Source organism: Globicephala melas, chromosome 5 (genome assembly GCF_963455315.2).
Source record: "Globicephala melas chromosome 5, mGloMel1.2, whole genome shotgun sequence".
NCBI lineage: Eukaryota > Metazoa > Chordata > Mammalia > Artiodactyla > Delphinidae > Globicephala > Globicephala melas.
In genome coordinates, this window is record NC_083318.1 from 85,820,690 (window position 1) to 85,848,428 (window position 27,739).

General features: G+C 36.8%; 1 protein-coding gene and 1 pseudogene across 1 annotated transcript; both read right to left on the minus strand.

Moving 5' to 3' along the window:
• Window positions 1-2,600: 2,600 nt before the first annotated feature.
• Window positions 2,601-26,212, minus strand: TMPRSS11B (transmembrane serine protease 11B). The gene is given in 15 exon segments (XM_030880718.2): window positions 2,601-2,764; window positions 3,403-3,543; window positions 3,895-3,933; window positions 3,936-4,153; window positions 5,680-5,857; window positions 6,667-6,705; window positions 8,088-8,182; window positions 8,184-8,246; window positions 9,451-9,483; window positions 9,485-9,516; window positions 9,597-9,712; window positions 11,874-11,903; window positions 11,906-11,991; window positions 20,489-20,630; window positions 26,149-26,212. Coding segments are annotated over 15 exon segments (1,440 nt in total).
• Window positions 26,213-26,418: 206 nt separating this feature from the next.
• LOC115865690 (RNA-binding protein with serine-rich domain 1-like) lies at window positions 26,419-27,508 on the minus strand (annotated as a pseudogene).
• Between the last annotated feature and the right edge of the window lie 231 nt (window positions 27,509-27,739).

Consider the following 27,739-nt stretch of genomic DNA (forward strand, 5'->3'; position numbering starts at 1 on the left):
ATGGAATGTCCTATAAATATCAATTAAGTCCATCTTGTTTAATGTATCATTTAAAGCTTGTGTTTCCTTATTTATTTTCATTTTGGATGATCTGTCCACTGGTGAAAGTGGGGTGTTACAGTGCCCTACTATGATTGTGTTACTCTTGTTTTCCCTTTTTGTGGCTGTTAGTGTTTGCCTTATGTACTGAGATGCTTCTATGTTGGGTGCATAAATATTTACAGTTGTTTTATCTTCTTCTTAGATTGACCCCTTGAACATTATGTAGTGTCCTTCTTTGTCTCTTGTAATAGTCTTTGTTTTAAAGTCTATTTTGTCTGATATGAGAATTGCTACTCCAGCTTTCTTTTGATTTCCATTTGCATGGAATATTTTTTCCATCCCCTCACTTTCAGTCTGTATGTGTCTCTAGGTCTGAAGTGGGTCTCTTGTAGACAGCATATATACAGGTCTTGTTTTTGTATCCATTCAGCCAGTCTATGTCTTTTGGTTGGAGCATTTAATCCATTTACATTTAAGGTAATTATCGATATGTATGTTCCTATTACCATTTTCTTAATTGTTTTGGGTTTGTTATTGTAGGTCTTTTCCTTCTCTTGTGTGTCCTGCCTAGAGAAGTTCCTTTAACATTTGTTGTAAAGCTGGTTTGTTGGTGCTGCATTCTCTTAGCTTTTGCTTGTCTGTAAATGTTTTAATTTCTCCATCAAATCTGAATGAGATCCTTGCTGGGGAGAGTAATCTTGGTTGTAGGTTTTTCCCCTTCATCACTTTAAATATGTCCTGCCACTCCCTTCTGGCTTGCAGAGTTTCTGCTGAAAGGTCAGCTGTTAACCTTATGGGGATTCCCTTGTATGTTATTTGTTGTTTTTCCCTTGCTGCTTTTAATGTTTTTTCTTTGTATTTAATTTTTGATAGTTTGATTAATATGTGTCTTGGCATGGTTCTCCTTGGATTTGTCCTGTATGTGACTCTCTGTGCTTCCTGGACTTGATTAACTATTTCCTTTCACATATTAGGGAAGTTTTCGACTATCTCTTCAAATATTTTCTTGGGTGCTTTCTCTCTCTCTCTTCTCATTCTGGGACCTTATAATGCGAATGTTGTTGTGTTTAATGTTTTCCCAGAGGTCTCTTAGGCTGTCTTCATTTCTTTTCATTCTTTTTTCTTTATTCTGTTCCACAACAGTGAATTCCACCATTCTGTCTTCCAGGTCACTTATCCGTTCTTCTGCCTCAGTTATTTTGCTATTGATTCCTTCTAGTGTAGTTTTCATTTCAGTTATTGTATTGTTCATCTTTGTTTGTTTGTTCTTTAATTCTTCTAGGTCTTTGTTAAACATTTCTTGCATCTTCTCGATCTTTGCCTCCATTCTTTTTCCAAGGTCCTGGATCATCTTCACTATCATTATTCTGAATTCTTTTCTGGAAGTTTGCCTATCTCCACTTCATTTAGTTGTTTTTCTGGGGTTTTATTTTGTTCATTCATCTAGTACATAGCACTCTGGCTTTTTGTCTTGTCTATCTTTCTGTGAATGTGGTTTTTGATCCACAGGCTGCAGGTTTGCAGTTCTTCTTGCTTCTGCTCTGAGTCAACAATTTATAATAAAGAGAAGATAAAAGTAATGTCACAAACAATTGAAGGAAGATAATTTTTAGTTTGTTTTAGCAGTTTTTAAAATTTTAAGGTACTTGTTTTATTTTTAGGAGAGTTAAAAGGTGAATTATTTACAGAGATTACAAAATCAGCCCTCCATACAATTTCACATGCACTATCAGGAGAGCTACTGCAATAGATGCCACACCGTCCTCTCCCCTTGAGGGCCTCACATTATTTTTGCTGCAAGAAAATGCAAACAGATGACAAAAGAAGGACATGAAGAAAATATTATATAAATAATTGCAACTTAAAAATCATTTTTAAATTCCTGACTAATTTTGGATTTAAATTCTATGAGGGAAAATTCATGTGAGGGTTACAACTTATCAGAGAGGCTGAAGAATGACTTCAAGCAAATAATTGTTTTTCTTAGTGTTCCTCACTCTGTAAATTAAGAGACTTGGTCTAACTGAACCTATGTTACCCCTTCTCCATTCCAAGATTATATGAGTTTACAAGATACACAAACTATCTCAAATATAAACAAAGTGTGAATGTACATTATTTGCCTTACATATTCCAGTTTAACAAAATGAATTTATAATTTATAGAATTATAAATCTATAAATTTATGATTTATAGAATTAAAAATAATATATTTGGTAGATCCAGCATTCATGTTCTCATACTAACAAAATCTGTATTTTTTTAAATTCTGAAAAATAAATTAAGGTCTATTCCAAATATAAAGGTAAGATAAATCAGAACTAAGCTATGAATAAAAATATTTTGGCCTTTTTCTTTTCTTTCTGTTTACTATATTAGTTAAATAGATAAATAAATGGATAGTGTTTTAGATAAAATAAAACATTAATCAAGACCTTTATGCATTTGTATATAAGAAAATGATTGGTATACCAGCAATCAAAAGAAAAAGATTTTGAAGCAATGGATAAGAATACCCTATAGTTGTCTTTTTGTTCCATTTCGAAGTTACTTCTCTTTCAGAGTGCAGTCTTGGAGGTAATCCATCCATGATAAGCAGTCACTCAAGTATAGACACCTGGTTTATTCTTTTTCCCACATCCTTCACCCCAGCTTACTATTCCAACAAGGTGCCAGATATTCCTAGAGTTGGGATAAGCTAGTGGTCTACCAGAATCATTCTAGAATAAAAAGAGAAAAAAAAATGTTTCTTGTCCTGAAACATTTCTTTCTATCTCTCCTCTGGAGTTGTCAACAGCCCCTAGGCAGTGAGACAATCCACCCTCTTTGGGCTTAGAACTGTGGGACTCTTGAATTTCTTCAAAACCCAGGGCAACTACAAACCAGAGTATATTACCTACAGCTGGACTGGAGTGGGTTGGGAAGACTAGAAGCTGACTTTTTAATGAGTCCAAACTTAACTCTGGAGAAAGTGACTCAGAGGCTCCATGATGAAGCCTCTGAGGAATGCATGACATGTGCACCTGTAAAGCCTCCTGCTGCATCTCCTGATAAGAGAGAGGCAAGCATTCTAGTTCTGCAGGTTGCCCAGAAAATAGGGCCAAATTTATTTTATTACCTTGTAACTATGGATTCCTAGACTGAAAACTCCATGAGAACAGGGATTGTGTTCACCACTGCATCTCCAGCTTATGAGCTGGGTTCTGGTACATTAATGAGATTAATAAATGTTTGTTATGTGGATTGAAATAAGAAGGTACTCTGTGAAAATCATTAAGACAAAAAAAATTATGGTGATAAAAACTTCCATTGAATTAGTACTTGGGAAAAAATGATTTGATAATGTATCTAGAAGTATTTGACAGGCATCAGCTTCTCCTGACATAAATCCAGCACACAGCATTGTATCAGTTGCCAAGCCAGACAATGCATGTGGAGCATTGCAAACTATGTTATCAGTAATCTTCAAAAAAGCCTGCTGAAGTATCACTGGAAGAGAACCTAAGGGCAATAAATTCTGCATATCATGGAGATCTTAACCTTGTTTTTTGAGACAAAGAACATCTATGGAATAAAGCAGATTCTCTTGGTCACCAAGAGCCAGACCAGTCCCAGGCTAGATTGCTTTCTTTCTAATGTTTATTAGAGCTGGCTGCCTCACACATAAATTCCAAATTTTCCAATTCTTATTCCCAGAGATATTTCAGAAATTGAAGACAACACCATGCCTTTGGTCCCATCATTTGGTTTTCTTTTCAGTATATTTATGGACTGGTTAATTGTGTGAAAGAATGATTGATTGATTAAATAATTATTCTTATGAAGCTATTACATATTTACAGAAAAACTTACCATTTATATAAAGTGTTCCCCATTCTGTAACTACAACCTGTCATTTTCTGAGAGCTTCATTTTGGCTTCAGAAAAACAAATCCTATGAATGTACTTTGTAAAAGAGACTTCTTCAGCAAGCTGCACAAGGGCAATATCATCATGAACCCCAGCTCTGCTATAATTTTCATGAAAAAGAATGTTTTGGACTTTCTGTGTCATATATGGTTTATTTACTATAGTTACAAAGTTGACAGTCCAATCTTCTGAATTATTTTTCCTGGAGGACACAATTTAATTAAAATACACTCAGTTTGGGGGCCAAAACGGTATTCACAGTGATTATCTTATCACTTTAAGGTGTGAGTTTCCCAAACAACACTATAAAGCACTTAAATTCTTATTTTTAAAATGTCTTTGATGTGGGGATGTCATAAATGCTACAGACACATAAAAATAGTGCTAAGGACTATTACAGCTGTCAGCCTTCTTCAAATCCTCCTAACTAGAGTCACTGATGTCTCCTGCTAATTCAGCCCCATCTGGTTTCTATGCATTTGAGTTGGGTAGGAATCATATAAGCAGTCTCAGTGGATGGAGTCCAGAATCACTCATACTGCCATATACCCTGGGCTCCAGGAGCCTGTGGCAGGCTCTGGGCATCCGTCTGCATACATAAACAATTGCAATTTGTTCTCACCCAATCACCCCATTATGTTTACCAAGTCAATGCATCTTGGCTTCTAATTTAGATTTTTCTGACCAGTTTCTCCAGTTCCCCTGAGATTCTTTCTCAGTTTAGGCCCTAAGATCCTATTTAACTATTGTCACTTCCTCAAAATGTCAGGTGCCTTTTTTTTTTTTAAGGTTTCAAGACCTTCATGTAACTGTGACCCTCTTCAGTCCTTCTCTCCTTCTGAAATCTTCAGTGACTCCACACATTCATTAGCTGTGTTTCTCCAGTAAGTAAGCATCTTGTCATTTAGAGGTGTCCCCAATGAATAAAACTACATTTTCTAAGCATATTTTCTAATGTTTCCTTTTACAAATCTTCTCTACTTCAAATAGTTCTTTCTGTTTGCTGTCCATAGAATACAACTTGTGTTGCTCCATCTCAACACATTTGAAGAAGGCTATTTTTCCAACTCAAAATGCGTATTATTTTTTTCTGATCTACCTACCCCAATCAATCAAAGCTTATATCTTTAGAGTCTAGATAAAATCTTACAACTGAATACCTCAGCTAGATTGTGTTCTCTTTCTTCACCAAGTTTCCATAGCACGTGCTATCTGTGTTGTACATGTGACACTTACTACACTGTGCTGCCTTATACCTTTAATATATCACGTTTAAATTTCTTCAACTAGATTGTAAACCCCCAGAGGGCAAGACAAATAAGCACTCTGTAACTGGAGTCAGACATACCCAAGTTCACACTCAGTTTCTTTTATTTAAGAGCTGTGTGATCTTGGTCAAGTTACATCACCATTTCTAAACCCTAGTTTCCTCATCTTTAAATAGGTTAAAGTATACCTTTCATATGGAATTATTGTTATGATTAAATAAAATGATGTAAGTAAAGTACTTAACATCAGGCCAAAGCCCCTATTTGGAAAATGTTAATTGCTTCCATTCACTTTTCCCTTAGTTGCCCAATTTAAATGTCTTTGCTGCCCTTCAATTATGTAAGTGGTTGTAAATTTCATATGGTCTTGGCAGAACCTCACACATTTAGGTTAACCCCACAGACCTCCCAAATAGGCCTGCAACCAGAATCCTGCATTTAGTCAGACTTTCAAACTTACTTAGCAAAGCAGTGAGCTGCAGATAGGAGCCACCTACTGCTGATCAGAGGAACACAACAGTGGTGTTGGCCTTTCCACTGCATGCTTGCCTGCCATGGCCAGGCCCCCATCAGGGCATTTTCCCCATTCACAATTCGGTTGCCTGCTGTGATACTATTGGTCAGTCGTCCCCCACAACCTGAAGAAAGGATTTATTTATATAAGAGCATGTATTTTTCATTATATTTTTTAAGAAATATATTTTAAAACATTATTTGAAACCCTTCAATGATTGTCCAGCATCTCCTAATCAATGTTGTTTCTTTCCTGAAATGTACCCTTATCATGATAGCCCATTCCATCCTTGTTTGGGTGACTTTTACTTTTCCTCTTTTCCAGTTTCAAGCATTTTTCAACTACTGATTTTTGTTGTATCTATCTGTTATAACTCTAGTCTCCCCAAGTAGATTGCATAATTCTTGAAGGTGGAGACTTTGCTTCATTAAGGTCTGTATCTTGCATAGCATATGCAATGCTGTCTGTAAAGCCCCATGTAGACAACAGATACTCCATAAATATCCACTGAACGAATGAATACATGTATGCATCACACTGCAGGCCTCATGATACTCTAAAGAGAATTTGCTTAAAAGGTACAGAACTATTATTTACCTTATAATAAATATATTTGATATAGCCTAGTTTTGCATTTTCTTATTATCCTAAGTTGTTCTTTCTTCCTTCACTTTTTTTTAAAAACTAATTCAGACATGATATTCTTCATGGAATATGGAACTGTTTGGAAACAGTTCTCATTTCACCCTTTTGGACAACCCATTATAAATGGTCAGTGTTTTTCAAAAAGAAATGCCAGATATGTGGTATATCCAATAATTTTGAAAAACTACTATAGATTTCCAACATTAAGTACTTCTAGATCCTTTTTAGCAAAATGATGGGGAACTATTTGTGAATGTGTTAAATTTATAATAAAGTTTCTAAACTTACAGTTATTGGTAAGCATTTCAGCATTAGCCTTGCTGATTTCTGAAATTAAAATAAAAACATAAGGTTGATAAAATATCACCAAGCAATTCTCTTCAGCCCGAGGACTAAATTTCCTAACCCAATTACTCCCAACATTTAACTATTCAGACTAGTTCATGTATTGTCTATCTACCCCTCTCACTTCTACTTGTTATATTTTGGCCATCTCTCCGCATCTCTACCAGGTAGTATAGGAAAAGGGAAAAGGAAATAAAAAAGCAAAGCTCTCAGTTTTATGATGGTTGAAGTAAAATATTTAGTGAAGTAAGAAGCTGACACTCTTACTAAAAATGGCACTGGGCATAATCTTTGGATTTTTTTCCCCTATGATAATTCTCATTACTCTGAAATGTAGTTATCTATATTTTAAAGAAAAAAACCCAATTCAAATTACATTTCATTAGACCTGTCCTGCTCTTTAGAAGTCATCTCATTACTAAGACTGAATTACGAAATTTTGAGAATTTAACTTAAATTCAAGTCTCTTTTCTATTGGGAATAGGCTTTAGAGAGAAAGAGAAGAGAGAACTAAAAAAAGACACATCAGAAAGTGCTGACTCTGAATCCCTGAGATACAGAGGGGCAGTAACTTGTACAGCCTTCTTTCCCAATGACTACCCACAAAGGAATCATATCACTCCTTTCAGAACCTCTACCTCAAACTCACTTCTCATGAGTGGCCCATTGGTGACGGACTATGTTCTGAGGCAAAAGAGCTGTAACTGGCAGCTGGCAGCCATCAGACCTTCTGGATCAACTGTGTCTGGAAGAAGCACAAAACTGGGCTCTGGAAACACAAGCTTATCACCTAATAGACCTTTTAACAATCCAAGTTAACGTTTGAAGAACTTCGTAGGACCTTTGAATGTTTACAAACTTTACTTTCTGTACTGGGGCAAAATCCTATCATTTTCTTCCCTTGTTTTCTAGGGAATTATATCAGACAGATTTTATCTTTAATAGTATTACTTCCATTCTTCCACAAGAAACAATGAGAACCCCCGTCCTGCACTTCACACTGACTTCTGCAGTCTTCACGCTTAATGATCAAGAAAACCCTGTCTGTTTCCTATAATGAGTTCCTGACAAAAGTAGAAGTAGGGAGGAATAATGCTTCAATTATTATTTTTCACCCCCTTTCCATCCATTACAGCCAACCCTTCCAAACTCACAAGCATACCTGTAGCTTAACACTTATTTCTGTCACTGTGCAGACAGATTCTATAGCACTGCCTTCTCCACTACCACCTCAATGGTAGGAGTGCCACAGTTGGGAAGACTAGTTTTTCCTAAGCAAATTCCTGAAACTCTTGTTTCATTTTTTTTTCCAGTACTTTTTTCAATAGTCTAGATAGTTAAGTAGTTGAAAATAAGTGAAATACCTATAAGTTTGATGGAAGTGGGAACTGCATTCCAAGATGCCATGTTGTCCTTCAACATCAGATGTAAGATAGCCTTAATTTTAGTCCTCATGCTATTCTTTTGCTGGAGGAAACTTGAATGTCAACTGTAACTGTACACTTGAACCATTGGGATAAGAACTAGAAGCAACAGAAATGTTCTAGTGTGTTGTTTCTTGATTTTTTAGATGTTTCATGGACACATTGGATTTGCCACATTTTAATTTATTATATTGCCTTCACATACATATTAAAAAAAATACACAGATATTGTCCCAGTATAAATAAAGTGCAATGGTCCCTAAAAATTTAACTGGTTAAGAGGTATTGTTCATGAAAGAGGATATGAACCACAAACTAGAAATCAGAATATTTCAAACACATTTGAGAAACTGAGTACTGACCAACAAATAATTGACTTGAGATTTTATAATAATACAGTAAAAACAAAAGTGTTCTTGTACAGATATTTTCTAATAACTTAATTTTAGAGAAAGAGATAAATGAGAACTTAAATGCAGGGCCAGGAAGCATTCAAAAGATATTGTCTGTAGGTAAGTAGATTGGTTGGTTGGTTGGTTGGCTAGCTGGATTTTTTGTTTTGTTTTGTTTGGAGAGTTCAGACTTCCCCAGAATAGATATTGGCAGTTACCAAATTACAGCTGTCTCTTCTTTTATCACTCATCCCCTATGCCCTGTGATACCTGTCTCCCTGCAGCCCTCACCACTACCACTATCAAGCACACTTACAATACATATTTAGACAAATGTTATCTCAAAAGATTCACTTTTGTTCACAGGCATTACAGTGATGGTAATTATTAAAGAGACCAAAAGAGGATTATTTTAGGAAAGGTATGGCCAGATGGGTATGGATGGAAGAAGAGGTGGCTAGTATATAGGTAGCAAAACAATCAGATCAGACTCCGTGTTTTGCATAGTTACAGTTATCTTTTATCATAGAAATCAGTTAGGACTGACTGCCACCAAAAACCTTACAATTCTCCTTCAAGTACAGAGATTAAAGATATGTACAGAACACTTCCTACACTGAATAAAAATTTGTTAAATACAGTGATACTTTAATTTATGGGGAGCTCTTTATCCCTTCCCTCCCTCCCTCCCTTCCTCCCTTCTTTCCTTCCTCCCTTCCTTCCTTCCTTCTTCCCTTCTTTCCTCCCTTCCTTCCTTCTCTTTTGCTCCCTCTATCTCTCTTTCTGTTTCTTGCTGTTGTTGTTATTTAAAACTGGAGCTGATATGACATATTACCTACTTCTCATTCCATAAGATCTTTCTTTTTAATTATTTTTTTGTTCCATAAGATCTTGAATGAATTTGTACTTACAGAAGTTTGATGACTTGAGAGTTGATATACTCTGTATACACCAGAATTTTGAAATGCATCAGACATCTGTCAAGAGAAAAAAACAAAGCCACCACATGTTTCAATCAAATTTATAGTAAAATTAGTAAGATAAATCTCTGACTTACCTTAGTCTCAATATATTTTCTCAGATCTGTGCTGACTTGTGAACCTGCTTTTTCACAATTATCATTGTATATGACTCCAGAAATATGAAAATCACCTTGGTAATAGTAAGTCTTTCCTGTGAAATAAAGAAATACTTAGAAAATTTTAAAATAGGAAGTGACCTCAAGTCCCTCCATATCTTTATCTCAAAATTAATATTCAATGGATATACTCAGACAGGGAAATTAATTTACTACCACTTGAATGAGAGATTCCCCTAGCTTTCATCCAACTCTAGTTACTGTCAGTATTAACAAAGATTGTGTTAGCTCCTAAGCCAGAATCCTAGAGTAAACCCATCTTCCAAAATGACTTCAAACAACATTTACAACAGAGTTTGAGTGTCTATTTTTACTTCAAGAAGCCCAGTTCAACTAATTTAACTTCAGGAAATATAAGCTCGTCCAGCCTTATATCTGAAATTGTAGATAGTTGATCATATAGAGAAATTCAAGAGTAAATTCTCATCCACACACTTCCTGCTCAAGCCAGGATGCCTGCAGTTCTCCCTTTTGCATCACTCCTTTCCACTAAATCACTGTTTCCCCAGAAGAAGAAACAATGTTAAATGCAAACTATATTTTGGAAGGATAGCTAATTAAGCTACTGGTCCTCACTAACATGCTGACAGGGCTTCTTTACGAGGGTTTGATTTGGAAAACTCAAGAGCACTATATATAAGGAAATTTTGTGAATAAAGTTATTTTATTTTATTTATTTATTTATTTATTTTGCGGTACGTGGGGCTCTCACTGTTGTGGCCTCTCGCGTTGTGGAGCACAGGCTCCGGACGTGCAGGCTCAGTGGCCATGGCTCACGGGCCTGGCCGCTCCGCGGCATGTGGGATCTTCCCAGACTGGGGCACGAACCGGTGTCCCCTGCATCGGCAGGTGGACTCTCAACCACTGCGCCACCAGGGAAGCCCCAATAAAGTTATTTTTTAATGAGTAGAGCCAAGAAGAGGATAGAAAGATTCAGACTACAGAGAGTTCGTGGGTAGACATGGCAAGCAAGAGACTGAACAACCACTATGCTTCTGAAGGATAAGTTTTTAAATTTGAAACTAAGATGGTTGGGGAGAAGCAAAGGAGAAGAGGTTAGTTTGGAAGAGAACTGGAATTTTCATTGAATCAAGCAAAATGTATCCACACTGCATTATTGTATAGGATGATATATTTCAGAGGAGTAAAACAGAAAAATCATGATAAAGTCAATAGAATAATATACTTAAAGTATTAAGATGTGGATTTGTGCTCAGCTATGCCACTGAAAAGCCTGTGATATCTAGGAAGTCACTTGACTTTACTGAGCCTCAGTTTCTTGCATATGAGAATAAGGATGATAGTAAAACCTGCCCTCCCAGGCTCAAAGGATTAGTATGAGGATCAATCAGAATAATGGATATCAAATTTCTTTAAAAACATTAAATGGTTACACAGATTTAAGGGTTTACTTTTCTGAAAGGTAAAAATAAGCTGGAAAAACATGCTTTTCTGGATATAGGGTTATTAAAAATAAGATCAAGTTAGTATGAGCATTCAGCCATTTAACCACTCTTGACCATCCACTATTAGAAGAGTCATTAGTGGATTATCCATTGCTGCTTATCAATTATATCTTAACAACCAATATCGGAAATGAGCCAAGAAGAGTAGGGATCTCCAAAGTTTGAGGTATATTTACTAAAAGATGTACAACTTTGGGCTTCCCTGGTGGCGTAGTGGTTGAGAGTCCTCCTGCCGATGCAGGGGACGCGGGTTCGTGCCCCGGTCCGGGAAGATCCCACGTGCCGCGGAGCGGCTGGACCCGTGAGCCATGGCCGCTGAGCCTGCGCGTCCAGAGCCTGTGCTCCGCAACGGGAGAGGCCACAACAGTGAGAGGCCCGCATACCGCAAAAAAAAAAAAAAAAAAAAAAAGATGTACAACTTAACTACAAACCTACTATATAAGCACTTTTATTGACAATGAATATTGGCATCAAAGTATTGAGCATTTCATTCTTGCCCATACTCCCATAACTGTTGATATGACTTATAGACTGGATCAAAGAGGCATCTGATTCCAAAATATTATAAACTTTGGTGTCAAATAATATAAAGTTATTATGTTGAAATAAAGTAGTAAGTAGATGAGAAAGTTTCCATAAAGAAATTTAATATTCCTGCTGTTTCTTGTCAATTTCTAAGAGTTAAAAGAGATTTAGTAGTAAGGGTGAAAATTGAAGTGTCAATACTGACCAACTGCCAGAAAATGGACAATGAGACCAAAGTTACTGCCAAGATTGTCATCACTCCAAGAAAAATAAGGATTGTCATCCACAGTGGCCAAGATCTTCTCTGGGAAGATATGTTGTACCTACGATAGGAGGAAAGTGGCTCAAATCAGATGATAAATATTCTAAATCTGTCTCTCTGCCAACTCATACAACACAATCTATAACTTATGCATCAGGTCTTTATATTAGCTTAAAACATAGACGCCTCAAATGTGTCAAAGAGGATAGACCCTAATGCTCATTCATTTAACAAATCATCCTGGGAGTACTATGTTAGCTGCTAGGGATACAACCGTAAGCAAAATAGCATGGTTTGTGTACTCATGTTTATGAGGAGAAATTAATTTGCTTTTTTTATTTATCCAAAGAAAGTTACAAAACATTACATGTGATCTGATTTTATCTTTGCAAACTATAGCCACATCATCTACATGGACATATATAGATTTATAAACACATATATAACATCATTTATATGTTTAATTAAATGTGTAAGAAAACATGATGTCAATTGCAACTTTCCCATGTTATAAGATTATGGGTAGACTTTTTTCTTTTTGTTTACTTTTTCTTTAACTATATTTCCTAATGTTTTGACAATAAACAAGGATTATTTGTATAACATAATTTAACAGATAAGTTTCATCACCAAAACCAATCAATTAGATTAAAAATAATCAGAAAATATTGTGACTTGGCATCATACAGATAGAGTGGTCTAGGGTTAGAGTTAGGTCATATGGCCACCCTTAGTCTAATTTTTATAAGGTTTGGACATTAGTTATTCTTCATATCTTGAAAGACATGATGTCATGAAATAGTCCATTTGGACAAAGAGCCGTAACACACACACACAAATCTGATTTCAAGTTTCAAAATAGCCTCAACTAGCTCTTCAATCTCTTCAATCTCTGCATTATCCTAAATAAAACTTACAAAACAGAAGAGTTTGTAAGCAGTGGATATATTTGGCAAATTAGATGTTTCCTATGAGCAGGAGAACATTTTTGTTCTTATCCTTCCAGGACTAATTAACTTTTAGGTAGAGAAGATCCTTTAAAAATGAGTAATAAGGGGCTTCCCTGGTGGCGCAGTGGTTGAGAGTCCGCCTGCCAATGCCGGGGACGCGGGTTCGTGCCCCGGTCCGGGAAGATCCCACATGCCGCGGAGCGGCTGGGCCCATGAGTCATGGCCGCCGAGCCTGTGCGTCCGGAGCCTGTGCTCCGCAACGGGAGAGGCCACAACAGTGAGAGGCCCGCGTATAGCAAAAAAAAAAAAAAAAAAAAAAAAAGCAATGAGTAATAAGTACCTATGCCACACCTGTGCAACTCCACCCAGTCTTATTCCTCTCTGTTCTGTTCTCAGTTCTTAATCCTACTCTTCCTTCTATCTCTTTTGATGACTTGTTAATTAATGTTTCCCTGAGCCAACATTGTCAAAGGTCTTCAAAGAAACTCCCCACATTCCATGTATGCTTTTATACTGGAATTCATTTGTTTAATCTCATCCTCTTATACTAGATAAATCACACTTTAAAAGGAGTATACAATTAAAATAAATAATAACAATATTTATAACCTTATTAATATCTGATCATATGTGTCTTCTAATGAGTAGAAAAATTTACTGTGATAGTGAATTCTCAAATTTGTTTTGGATTAGCTGGTTGTAACTTAGCCTGGTAGCTTAGTCTTTCTGAGACATGAATATTAGTTTGAGGAACTCAAACACTATGTAGCCTAAATTATGTACATAGTACAGAAAGTAGCTGAGATGGTTTCTATACAAATAATCACTATATTACAGTTTATAAAATGCCTTTCTTGGAAGACCCCTTTTAGATGTTCTTGAAAGTTCTAAAGAATACATACTGTTGACTATAGCACTGATATTGTTTTTTCCCCTTCATTGTGAATTTCTTCCTGTCAAAAACAATTAAGGAGATTTTTTATATCTAAAAGATCACAAGAGTTTATGATTTATTCAATTTCTCCTCTAGTAAATAGGATGTATGGACTCTAAAAATTGATTATTATTTTTTAGTAATAGCTGAAATTGTTAAAATCATGTTCTAAATATCCAAAAAAGTCCATTCACGAAACAATTTACTCTCTCATCTATCAAAAAAATTTTGCGCCATAATTTTTTTTTTTTTTTTTTTTTAATGGTACGCGGGCCTCTCACTGTTGTGGCCTCTCCCGTTGCGGAGCACAGGCTCCTGATGCGCAGGCTCAGCGGCCATGGCTCAGGGGCCCAGCCGCTCCGCGGCATGTGGGATCTTCCCAGACCGGGCACGAACCCGTATCCCCTGCATTGGCAGGCGGACTCTCAACCACTGCGCCACCAGGGAAGCCCCATAATATTTTTTAAAGGTAGGAATTTGAGTTCTTGGATGAACCCCTCTTTTAACAAAGAGAATAGGTTAAAAATTAATCTTCAATGAATTTAACCAACTCCATATGCTTAACTAAACTATACCTGACTCACTTTTGGATTTAATTTACTTCAAAGAAGGGCTCATTGTTATTCTGGTATAATCAACCATTCACCTTAATCAAATTACAATAATGTTAAAAAATGATGGTAACTACATTATTCACAATTTTTTTTTTTTTCAGTACGCGGGCCTCTCACTGTTGTGGCCTCTCCCGTTGCGGAGCACAGGCTCCGGACGCGCAGGCTCAGTGGCCATGGCTCACGGGCCCAGCCGCTCCGCGGCATGTGGGATCCTCCCAGACCGGGGCACGAACCCGTGTCCCCTGCATCGGCAGGCGGACTTTCAACCACTGTGCCACCAGGGAAGCCCCACAATTTTAAAACATCAATCTCACTGTAATTTATCTCCTACAGCCCATACCAGGTATCATTTCCTAGATTAGACTTCCCTATAGCCACATTCTGATACTGCATTAGCAGTTAAACTGCAAAGTATTACAAACAGTAGTTTTAATTTATTAAAACTTCATTTCCAACCATTTGAATTGGATTAACCTGATTTCTGTTATACAGTGAAAAGTGTTAAAAAAAATTCCAAAACAAAATTCCTCAAATTCTGTAAAGATAAACCTTTTTTTTTTTTTCATAGAGGACTTTAAATTATTAGGGAGAGGCTTGTGAATAAGGAACAAAGAAACTAATGATCAAATGAAGCAAATGGCCTCCACCACCAACTTTCTTCTGGAACTCGAGGAAAGCCAAGAGTCGGTGGAAAGGAACTCACTTGAAAATCTATTAAGTTTTGTGGGCCCACTGCAGTTTGTCAAGTGCTAATTTAGGATCTGTGTTGTAAAGTACATTATTCTAAAAATCTATAATGGCATTCAGGTTTTTAAATTATTTCTAAAAAACATTCAAGCTAGAAAATATGGTTTTAATTACACTATTAGAGAACAAAAATGGTAGTATTCTTATGAGTGATTATTTTTAAAAAGTAAACAAAATTTTGCTGAACTTTGATTATTCTTTTTCCAAATTTCTGAAACTTTCCCAGAGACTTTACAGGGCCTCTAGACCTCAGAAATAATAGCATGGGTCCAGAAATAAAAATCTAAATTATAAAAAGCAACCAATTAACAAAAAACTAGAAAATACTCTGTAGCAACCTGTTAGCTTTTATAGACTTAATCTCCAAATAAAATCCCATTTACCTGAACATAATGTTCTGATTGTGGTGGTGATGTCAGGGACAAGGGTAGTGATTGATGATGGCAATGATGATAGTGGTAATAAAAATAAGGGCCATCTGGTGTAGATTTTAAGATGATCAGTGTTTCACAGGTTTATGTGCTACATCCAGTGTTGGTTGGTTTGTTTTTATGGGCTGGCTGAAATATAGAGAACAAATAAGATGAAACTTGTCCAGTTAGTGTTAATGACTGTCGTATTTCTATGGTTTCAAGATAGGAGTCATCCAGGGGGTGACAAACTTCCTTGACTTGGCTATTTAGAAAAAAGTAATAGCCTAGTCTTGGACTAGTCATTAAAATGCACACCCAAGAAACAGCTTTGTGGTAAATCAGGATAATCCTAACTCTTGTGTTTGACCAATTCCGTCATTCTGGCTTCTTCCTCCTCAACTGAAACCATCTGTAACTATGTAGAAGTTTCTGACAAAAGACTTTCCACAAAGTACCGATTTTAACATAACTAATATTGCCATCATTTTGATATAATGAAATTCTATTTAATTGCAGTTTATATTTTCATTTCCCTAATTACCAGTGAGAATGATCATTGTGATCATTATTTTACATATTTCACTTTTCAGCCATGCTGCAACCCCAATTTTTGTGTTCTGACTCTTAAAGCCAGTGAGACTGTGGCTTTCTGCTTAACTTTTTAGCTCCTCTACATCACCTGGACTGGCCAGTGCCCTCTGGCAAGAAACCATATGTATGTAAATCTTACCCAGTACAGTCCCTTCCCTTCATTAATTGACTCTGAGACAGTTTTTATCAGTTTTTTGTCACTCTGTACTGCCTTCATATGGTTTTTATATTTTTTCCAAAGTTTATAACTATTAACTCTAGAAGGGCTTGATATAAGAAATTTCACCATTGCTGGAAGTGGAACTAGTTATTGGTGACCTTTAAAAAACAGAATTTCTTAATTTTAGTTTAAAATTTGTCAATATTTCCTTTCAAGGTTAGTATTTTATGTGTATATATATGTAGTTTGTTGAAGAATTCCTTGCCTTTTATAAAGATATACTTGTATGTTTTATTTTAAAAACTTTAATGTGTTACCATCTGCATTTAAGTCACCAATTCACATTGCATTCATTTGTGTGTATATTATGAAGTAGGAGTAAAGGTGCATTTTTTTCCATATGACTATTAATTGACCCTGTACATCTTATTGAAATCATGCATGTGCAATTCTTTATCTACTGCCCTGCAAAGTCACCTCTGTTATAAATCAAGTATAAATCAAATGCAGGTCTCTTTCTGAATTTTTTATTGTTTCTTTGATTTTTTTTTATTACTGTGCCATATCACACCACCTTAATTATTGAAGTTATAGAATGTCTTGTGTCAACTTAAAGAAAAACACACAACATAAGAGTTGTGAGTTTAAGTTGTATTCAAGGTCTTACTGAGGACTAGCCACTCAGTTAGCTCTGAGGAAACTGCTGCAAAGAGGTAGGGGAGAAACCAGTTTATATATGATTTTTGGCTAGGAAATACATGCAATCAAGCATACATCTTGGTAAAAGTGTACTGCTATCACAAAGAACAGATATCTCGTCAGTGATTTTAGTGCTTTTCTATGTATGGGAAGATGCAGGAATCCGGGGTTATTAAAATTCTTCTGGAGATGTTTATCTAGACAGTCTCATCCTGTCATCCTCTTAATTTCTTCTCAGATTGCAGTAGGTCAGCGAATGTAGTGGGTTATGACTTAATCCTTGTAGAAAACACTTGTTTTTCTCTGTTCACACTTGATATCTGGTATGTAAGCCCATATTTGTTTTCCTTTTTCAAAATTATTTTGGCTATTTTTAGTCCATTGCCTTTACTTATAAATTTTAACATTGACTGATCAATTTCCAAAAAGAAATCTCTAGACTTTTGTTGATATAGCATTGAACCTATAGATCAATAGGGGAAGAATTGACTTCTTAATATATTGAAGCTTCCAATCTGTGAACTTGGTACATTCTTTCATTTATTTAGATTTTCTTTAATTTCTCTCAATAGTGTTTCACAAGTGTCTGAATAGAAGTCTTATACATGTTCTCCTAGGTTCAGTCTCATGTATTTGATTTATTCTATCCTGGTGTAAATGGTATTATTCCTTAAATTTCATGTTATATTTATTGCTGACATATAGAATACAATTGACTTTTGTCTATTGACCTTGTATTGAGAAAACAATTCATTTATTAATTTTATTTTTCTATTTGTGTATATATATATATTTTAATTTATTTATTTTATTTATTTATTTTTGTATGTGTTGGGTCTTCCTTGCTTCACGTGGGCTTTCTCTAGTTGCGTCGAGCGGGGGCTGCTCTTCTTTGCAGTGTGCGGGCTTCTCATTGCTCTGGCTTCTCTTGTTGCAGAGCATGGGCTCTAGGCCCGTGGGCTTCAGTAGTTGTGGCTCACAGGCTCTAGAGAGCAGGTTCAGTAGTTGTGGCGCACGTGCCCAGTTGCTCCGCGGCATGTGGGATCTTCCCGGACCAGGGCTCAAACCCGTGTCCCCTGCATTGGCAGGCAGATTCTTAACCACTGCACCACCAGGGAAGCCCTCTATTTGTATATTATTTTAGATTTTTAGCATACACCTACATCTTCAAATAAAAACAGTATTATTACTTCCTTTTCATCGATTATATTTTCTTTTTTTTTGGTTGCTTGGTTGATTGATTGCCTTACATCATAGAACTCTAGTACACTGTTGAATAGAAAGGGTTGATAGCTGGCATCCTTCTCTTGTTCCTAATTTCAGGGAAAAGCTTTCAGTATTTCACCATTAAATAGGATGTTTGCTATCATTTTATCAGATTAAAGAAGTTTTCTTTTACTTTTAGTTGCTAATTTTTATAATAAATGAATTTTGAATTTGACCAAATGCTTTTTTTGCATTTATTGAGATAATCATATCATTTTTCTACTTTTATCTGACCAATATTGTGAATTACATTGATTGATATTTAAATGTTAAACCAACCTTGTAATTCTAGAATAACCCCAACTTGATTGCAAATAAAATATGATATATTTTGTGTGTCACTGGGTTTCATATCTTATTTTGTTTAGAATTTTCAGAAGCATGCATCCATGCTTCTGAAAAAGAATGACATAATTTTATTGTCTTTTAATGTCATTGTTAAGTTTTGTAATCAAGGTTATGTTGGCCTTATAAAACAAGTTGGAAAGTAACTATTTTATTGCAAATAAAATTTTAAATTTATATCAAGTGAAAAAATTCCTAGGAAAAAATTCAAGTCTCCAAAACTGATGTAATCACCACTCTAAGAAGTGCTACCTGCCCTTCAAGCATACCACCTTTGGACTTCGCACAAAGTCAAAATAAATTAACTCCCTAAGATTCAGAAATTTATTGGGTTGGCCAAAAATTACCTATAGTTTTTAAGTAAAAATAAAAGGCACATTTTAAATTTTCACCAAGAACTTTATTGAACAACATATTCACCCTTTGTTCCACTACCTTCTGCCATTTTTCAGGCAACTTCATAATTCCATCTTCCTAAAACTTCTTATCTTTTTGAGCAAAGAACTGTTCCAGGTGCCTTTTACAGTCTTCCAGGGAATTGAAATTTTTTCCATTAAGAGAATTTTGTAAAGACCAAAATAAAAGGAAATCTGAACGTGCACCAAAATAAATGGAAATCTGAAGGTGCAATGTCTGGTGAATACGGCGGATGAATCAGAACTTCCCACCCAAGCTCTAACTGTTTTTGCCTGGTCATCCAAGAAACATGTGGTCTTGCAATATCCTGATGGAAGATTATGCGTTCTCTGTTGACTAATTCTGGATGCTTTTCGTAGAGTGCTGCTTTCAGTTGGTCTAATTGGAAGCAGTACTTGCTGGAATTAATCATTTGGTTTCCCGGAAGGAGCTCATAATAGAGGACTCCCTTCCAATCCTACCATATACATAACATCACCTTCTTTGGATAAAGACTGGTCTTTGGTGTGGTTGGTGGTGGTTAATTTCACTTGCCCCATGATCTCTTCCATTCCACATTATTGTACAGTATCCACTTTTCATCACCCGTCACAATTTGCTTTAAAAACGAAACGTTTTCATTACGTTTAAGTAAAGAATCGCATGAGGAAATACGGTCAAGAAGGTTTTTTTCACTTAACTTATGTGGAACCCAAACATCAAAGCGATTAACATAACTGAGCTGGTACAAATGGTTTTCAAGGCTTGATTTGGATGTTTTGAGTATGTCGGCTATCTCCCACATGGTATAATGTTGATTGCTCTCAATTAATGTCTCGATTTGATTGCTATCAACTTCAGCTGGTCTACCTGACCGTGGAGCATTGTCCAGCGAGAAATCTCCAGCACAAAACTTCACAAACCACTTTTGACACATTCGATCAGTCACAGCACCTTCTCCATACACTGCACAAATCTTTTTTTTGTGTTTTGGTTGTGTTTTTACCTTTCTTGAAATAATAAAGCATAATATGCCGAAAATGTTGCTTTTTTTCTTCCATCTTCAATATTAAAATGGCTACACAAAAATTCACCAATTTTGAAGTCTTTTTTTTAAATGCACGCTGATATGACAGCTGTCACATACAATCTAACAAAACTGTTTTGAATGAAGTTAAAGACAACTAAGTGCTACTGGAGCCATCTTATGGAAAAAACCAAATGAACCTTTTGGCCAACCCAATATTTGTTGAAACAGCTAATAGAAATATGATCCGTGACTCATAGAGATGTTATATTACATTTACTGTCAATTTATCTTTTTAAAACAAGACTTAAAGATTTGAAGCTGATGTATATAAAATATTTATATTAGATATCAATCATTTCATATTCATCTCTTTTTTCTTTTGATTTGCTTCTAATGTCAAAAATAGCAACTACCGAATGACGTGGTTCTTCAACTTTCCACGGATAAACAGTGTTGCTGCTGAAACAGTATAAGCCTTTCTTCCATCTTGAACAAAGCCTAAAATTTCAGTACTTATGCACTTTTTCTCCCCTTGGTCCCATAACCACAAAAGTCCTGTCAATTGTAATGGAAAATCACAATATGTCATGCTATATATTAATGATCTGGTTGAACACATCATAAATGAGTATATTATAGAATGCACATGTGTTCCAATACATTTCCCATAGGCTGCATGTCCCAGTTTCAATTCATTTATGAAGTCTCAGTGTCTTAACAAACTTGGATAAGAATTAATGAAATGCTCTGTAGCAGCTGGAATTATCCATCTCATGACAGCACTTCCTCTTCCTGGGTTTATATTTCCCCCCAAACATTATCATGACATTTGCATCCAAATACATTTCTTTTCAAAATTTTCAAAATCCTTCAAAGCCACCTTAAACCTTTCTACCAAATCTTCTGCAATAACTCTGGTCCACATTAATTTTAATATTTTCTGTCATAAAATTGCACATACCTCACAACAACTAATTACTATTTATTGTTCTATTTGTGCCATACTTGTTTCCCCAAGAAGATGATAAGATCCTGAAGTGCAGGGTTTATGTATTTTACTAATTTTTCATACATTCCAGGTTCTCAATAAGCACTTACAGTTTCATTGTCTGGAACAGGAAGCAAGTACCTCTTCTCCTTTCTCTTTATTGCTTGTTTATTCCTACATAGTATTTGGCTCTTATACTATTTTCTTTTGCATTTACAATAATATTTGGTTTAGCTCGTCTAGTGAGGTAACAGTGGCCTTTTTCAGGACACTGTTTCTTAATAAGCATACTTCTAACAGAACCTGTTTCTCAAAATAGCAAAACCAGAAGCTCAGTTTTATCAATAGTCGATCATGATCCAGATCTAGGGAATTACTTCATATTTATCAAACTCATGGTGTATTTTTTTGACCAAGATGTCATGTAGTTAACTTAGAATGGGAGCTACAGTATTCCCTATCTATAGAATGCATGAGTCCATCACTAGGAAGCTACCTTCATATTCTCAAGTAACCTGGGTAACCTATTAACCTAGTCAATAGGTCTGTTAGTCAATAAGTGATGTAGGACTTCCCTGGTGGTCCAGTGGTTAAGACTCCGTGCCTCCAATGCAAGAGGCGTGGGTTCAATCCCTGGTCAGGGAGCTAAGATCCCACATGCCCTGAAGCATGGCCAAAAATTTTAAAAAAAATTAAAAAGTGATGTATATGTATCAAATTCAAATATTCTGATACTTGAGTGCCCGCCCACTTCCTATAAATCCTCTAGATTAAAACACCGTTTCTTGTGCATTGGTAATTTTTTTTGCTAAAACTGTAACTTCATTATATACTCTGTTCAGACTAAGGAAAGTTGAAAGAAGATTGACTTTCCTTGCCAACCCTTGTAACATAGTGAACTGAAGTCTAACATTAATAAAAAGACTGTAAGAGACCAAGCTGCTGTTCAATAGGTTTCAGTCTTTTGTAAGATGAATTACATTCCTAGGTACTAAGAGTACTTACAAATGAAACTGTGTGCAGCATTATAGCTAATGTTTATGAAATTTTGATGAATCATAAGATGAGAGGAATACAAGAGTGGAGATAACACAGTTTATTTTTTTATTGGAGTATAATTGCTTCACAATACTGTGTTAGTTTCTGTTGTACAACAAAGTGAATCAGCCATATGCATACATATATCCCCATATCCCCTCCCTCTTGAGCCTCCCTCCCACCCTCCCTATCCCACCCCTCTAGGTCTTCGCAAAGAGAAAAGTTGTTATTGAAAATCATTTGCCACTGAGTTTGACAAAATTCTGGGTAAAAAAAAAAATCAAGGATAAATTATTAAAAGTATGTCTTGAGCAAATCTAAAAACTGGAAGCAATCATTACTTGAAGACTATATTGATTCACTTAAAATAAATGTTGTGAGATTAACTTTATACCACTTTTAGATTAGGAGAATAGGGCAATGTGGTAGACAGAGGTACTTAGAACTCTTACTGTTTTCATCATCATCTTAATAATTATTATCATCACTAATATAACAAAGATAATAGCTGCCATTCATTGAAGGTATACTATCAGTCTTATATTGCATCTTCCAAGCTTCTATATACCTTTCATATTAATTTTTTCAACAATTCTATTAGATAAATTTTGCCACTCCCATTTTACAAATGAGGAAATTGAACTTCAAGGAGTTTGTTACTTGTCAAAGATCACCCAGATAGTGAGTAGTGAAATCAAGATTAATTTTTTAAAAATATATGGGACTGACATGGAAGCAACCTAAATGTCCATTGACAGAGGAATAGATAAAGAAGATGTGGTACATAGATATAATGGAATATTACTCAGCCATAAAAAAACAAAATAATGCCGTTTGCTGCAACATGGATGAACCTAGAGATTGTAATACTGAGTGAAGTAAATCAGACAGAGAAAGAAATATCATATGATATCACTTATATGTGGAATCTTAAAAAAAATGGAACAAATGAACTTATTTACAAAACAGAAATGGAGTCACAGAAGTAGAAACCAAATTTATGGTTACTATGGGTGAAGGGGGATGAGGAATAAATTGGGAGATTGAGACTAACATGTACATACTACTATATATAAAATAAATAACTAATAAGGACCTAGTGTACAGCACAGGGAACTCTACTCAATACTCTGTAATGACCTATATGGGAAAATAATCTAAGAAAGAGTGGATATATGTATAACTGATTCACTTTGCTGTACACCTGAAACTAACACAACATTGTAAATCAACTATACTCCAATAAAATTTTTTTTAAAATACATGGGTCTGGGACTTCCCTGACGGTCCAGTAGTTAAGACTTCGCCTTCCAATGCAGGGAGTGCGGGTTCGAGACCTGGTCGGGGAGCTAAGATCCCACATGCCTCGGGGCCAAAAAAACAAAACATAAAACAGAAGCAAACAAATTCAATAAACACTTTAAAAAAAAATACATGGGTCTGGCATTTCCTGTAATGGTGGACTAAGGAATTCAGTCCAACACTTCTGATAATTATAGTAGGAAAGATGGGTAAAATAAATAGTTAGAAATTCTGTTGACGAGGTCATAGAGATAACAAGATAAAAATTTCAGGGCCAAGAACTCGGCGAAGATAAACTCAAAGAAGTTGGGTTAGCCTGCCATTTGGAGCTGCTATTTCTGAAAAGTATGCTAAAGCTGAGTAAGGCATCTGACAATATCAGGGCAACAGCATAAAAAATTGGAATCCAGGGCCCACACTGGGTAAGGGTGGTTGATAAACCCAACATGCTTTGAGTTGGGTTCCTGAAAGGCAATTTGCTAAATGAAAGTATATGCCCAATGACTGAATTGGATATCTCTATGAAAAACAATAATGATACTTGGTCCCTTCATGGCATTCTACTATAGGAGGATCATAGATCTTAATGTAAAAGGAAAAATAATAAAGTTTTAGAAGATAATTTAGGAAATAGTCTTAATGATTGTGAAGACAGCAAAGTTTTCACACAATGAAAAAAAAGTATTACCACAAAATACCATACCTTGTGGTATTTTTACATAATAAAACATTCCACAGCATTTTAAGTAAAAGAACTTCAGATGCGTGCAGAAACATAGATAATTCTCACAAATGAAAAGTTACAAAATAATATATACCTTATGATTTCATTTCTGTAATATTCAAACACAATTAGATGTAGAGTATAGAGTTAGAAGTCTAGGTTACTGTTTTCTGGGATGCTGGCAGTGTACTATTTCTTGACTAGGTGGTAATTACATGGCTATTCACTCTGTGACAATGTATTGATCTGTACCTTTGTTTCCTGTGTTCTTTTCTGTGTTATATTTCACAGCAAAATTTCTGAAAAATTAATATGTAAGCTATTCAAAAGGAAATTATTTCTGTATGAAAGCAAAATAAAGAGCCTGTCAACAATATGTACTGAAAACTTACTACACTGCCGAGCACCTTGCAAGGTGCTGTGAAGGTAGATATGAAAGATGCAGAAAAGAATGCATCTGCGATCTAAAGAGGTTAGATGTGATAAGAAATTTAATATACCTGAAACATATGTGAATATTGTTATTATAACAACTAAATGACTTTTTCCAAGAAAACTTGTCAAGAGTTACACATTTCAGTGCACTCCATTTTCAGATGGAGTTTTCATAAGAAGAAAATGAGTACCCATTATTTACATAGCTAAATGTGTAAAATTTTAAATATACTGCTGGTATTTAAAACCCCTACTCTCAAATTTTTTTTTTTTAGTTGGAGTATAATTGCTTTACAATGTTGTGTTAGTTTCTGCTGTACAGTGAAGTGAATCAGCTGTATGTATACCTATATCCCCTCCCTCTTGGACCTCCTTGGTCCCCCCATCCCACCCACCTAGGTTGTCACAGAGCACCGAGCTGAGCTTCCTGTGCTTTATAGCATGTTCCCACTAGGTAACTATTTTACACATGGTAGTGTATATATGTCAATCCTAATCTCCCAATTCGCGCCACCCTCCCCTTACCCCACTGTGTCCACATGTCCATTCTCTATGTCTACATCTCTATTCCTGCCCTGCAAATAGGTTCATCTGTACCATTTTTCTAGATTCCACATATATGCGTTAATATACTATACTTGTTTTTCTCTTTCTGGCTTATTTCACTCTGTATGACAGACTCTAGATCCATCCACATCCCTACAAATGACCCAATTTCATTCCATTTTATGGCTGAGTAATATTTCATTGTATATATGTACCACATCTTCTTTATCCATTCATCTGTCATTGGACATTTAGGTTGTTTCCATGTCCTGGCTATTGTAAAATCTTTATAACTATAAATATATTTATGTGATAAATGTGATTTTGTTCGTATAATTAAACATTACAAATTTATCCTTAGCAAATACTTTCCAAATTACTGGGGAAAGAACTACTGAAGTTGTAGATACTACATATTTTCTTATGGTTTGCAAAATATTTTTAGTGTCCTGAAAATACTAATATTTTATACTACTTCACCTGAGTATTTTTAAGAATGCAATCACAAAGAGCAATTGAATTCTTTTATCATAGTTTTTAAGTATAGATATTCTAATTTTCCCCTCAGAATTATTCCACCTGGACCAGTAAATCTTCTTTCCTGGCTGAAATTCTGATTTGCAGATTAGTAGCACCATCTAGAGTTCTACCTACATATATAGTACTGACTGTACAATAAAAGCCAAAAAACAATGTACACGTTGCCAAGGTAACCTGCACGACCACCATGAATACCAACACAACGGGGGGCTTCTGTGATGACCCGACAGAGATGGCTCTCAGCTTACCAGTTTCAGAGAGAAAGGGAGACGTGTGTGTGTGTGTGTGTGTGTGTGTGTGTGTGTGTGTGCACGCACATGAGTACACATGGAAAGAACCATTTTGGGTATTTGGCCCTAGAGGTCAGAAGAGGACTCAAGCAGGAGAGCAGGGCCAGGCTCACAGGAACGGCAGTTGCATAAAAGCACACCCTTTCCTGTGGGACCCTGCAGGTCAACAGGTTAGGGCACGAGCAGGCCACCAGATCGGCCCCAGGTCACCTGTGGAACGGGAAAACATGCTCCCAGTCTGGGGCTGTACCACCTCCTGGAGCCCCCGGCTCATCCCTGCTGGCTTTGCCACTAAACTGACTCTCAGGAACTAGAAATGTTGAAGATTTCTAGCCAGAAAACTGGAGGGCATCTTTATAAGCACGACCCCAAACGAACAACATTCCTGCAGCCGGAACTCTGCCGCCAGGGCAATTACTGCCTTCACCTTCGAAGCCTGCCCCTGAGTGAGGAATTTCTTTCCTACCGATCCTCCTTCGGCTAAAAAAATGACAGAAGTGAGTTGGATGCGATACAAGTCACAGGGCAGAGCTTCGGTGGCCCTGCGTATCGGGAGGAGTTGAAGCTGGAGCGGCTCCTGTGACTGCGGCGGCCAGGGGACCTGCGCCGAGGGGAACGCGACCTTCTCCTCATCCGTGGGGGTGACCTGCGCCACATGGGAGGCGGTGGCAGCATTCTCCTGGGAGGGTTGAATCGCCGGGGGGCTGGGGGAGGGGGTTGGCCGAGTCGAGGGGGCCAGCACAGCCGTGGCAGTGATCTCCTGGCCATCGATGTGTCCTCCGTCCATGTCCGTGTGCTTCAGCGCCTTCTCTGCCTCATCTGGATTCTCAAACTACACATATGCGTAGCCTTTAGACAGATGCGGGTGCATCCTTTCTACAGGCACGTCAATCATTTTAATTTTCCCATAGGTGGAGAATATCTCCATGATGTGATCCTTGGTCACATTCCTTGTGAGCCTTCCAATGTGCACTTTGGTAGGTTTAGGCAAAGGGCTCTGCCTTTTCCTTTCCTTTTCATCTCTTTTGGGTGGTTTGGATTTGGAGCGGGAACGCCGCCTCTTGTCCTGCCTGCGCCGAGAAGGACTCGGAGAGCCAGGGGAGCTGCCGGAGCTGGAGCTGCGGGATGAGCTGGAACTTCCTGAGCGGCTCGATGCTGAAGATGAGCTGGAGCCGCTGCTGGGGCCTGTGCTGGTGCTGGAGCCCGAGCTGGAAGTCGAGCTGGACCGAAACCTGGTGCTGCTGCTACCACTGGAAGTGCTGCGCCTCTTTCGAGTTTTATCCCTGCCACGATCCTTCTCGCTCGACTCCTTGGTGGCCCCCTTATCTTTAGAGCGATCCTTGGACTGCTTATCAGAGCGGTCTTTGCATTTGGTAGGAGAAGGAGCCCTAGTGCTGGACTTTTTATTCTTTTCTTTGACTCCTAGCAAGCTCTTCTTTTTCACTCCTGATAAATGCATTCTCCTCTTCTGAGGTGTTCAAAGCAGCAGTGGTGGCCTCACTTATCTGAACTCTCACTTCTAACTTGAGTCTGAGAAACGATCCCTAATCAATTGCAATTTACGCCAAAATGCAGCAAGTCCCCAGTCCAGGCGCCGGGCTGTGAGCACTTCCAGGGTAGGGCTCGGCGTTGCCGTCCTGGGTCTCCCCGGCGAGAGGGCCGCGAGGGCGGAGGCCGAGTCCCCGGCTGCCCCGAATTCCAGGGGGCCTCACTGGGCCTGCTGCAGAGCGGACCTAAAAAAGTACATTTAAAAAAAATTTTATTTTATATTGGACTACAGTTGATTTACAATGTTGTGTTA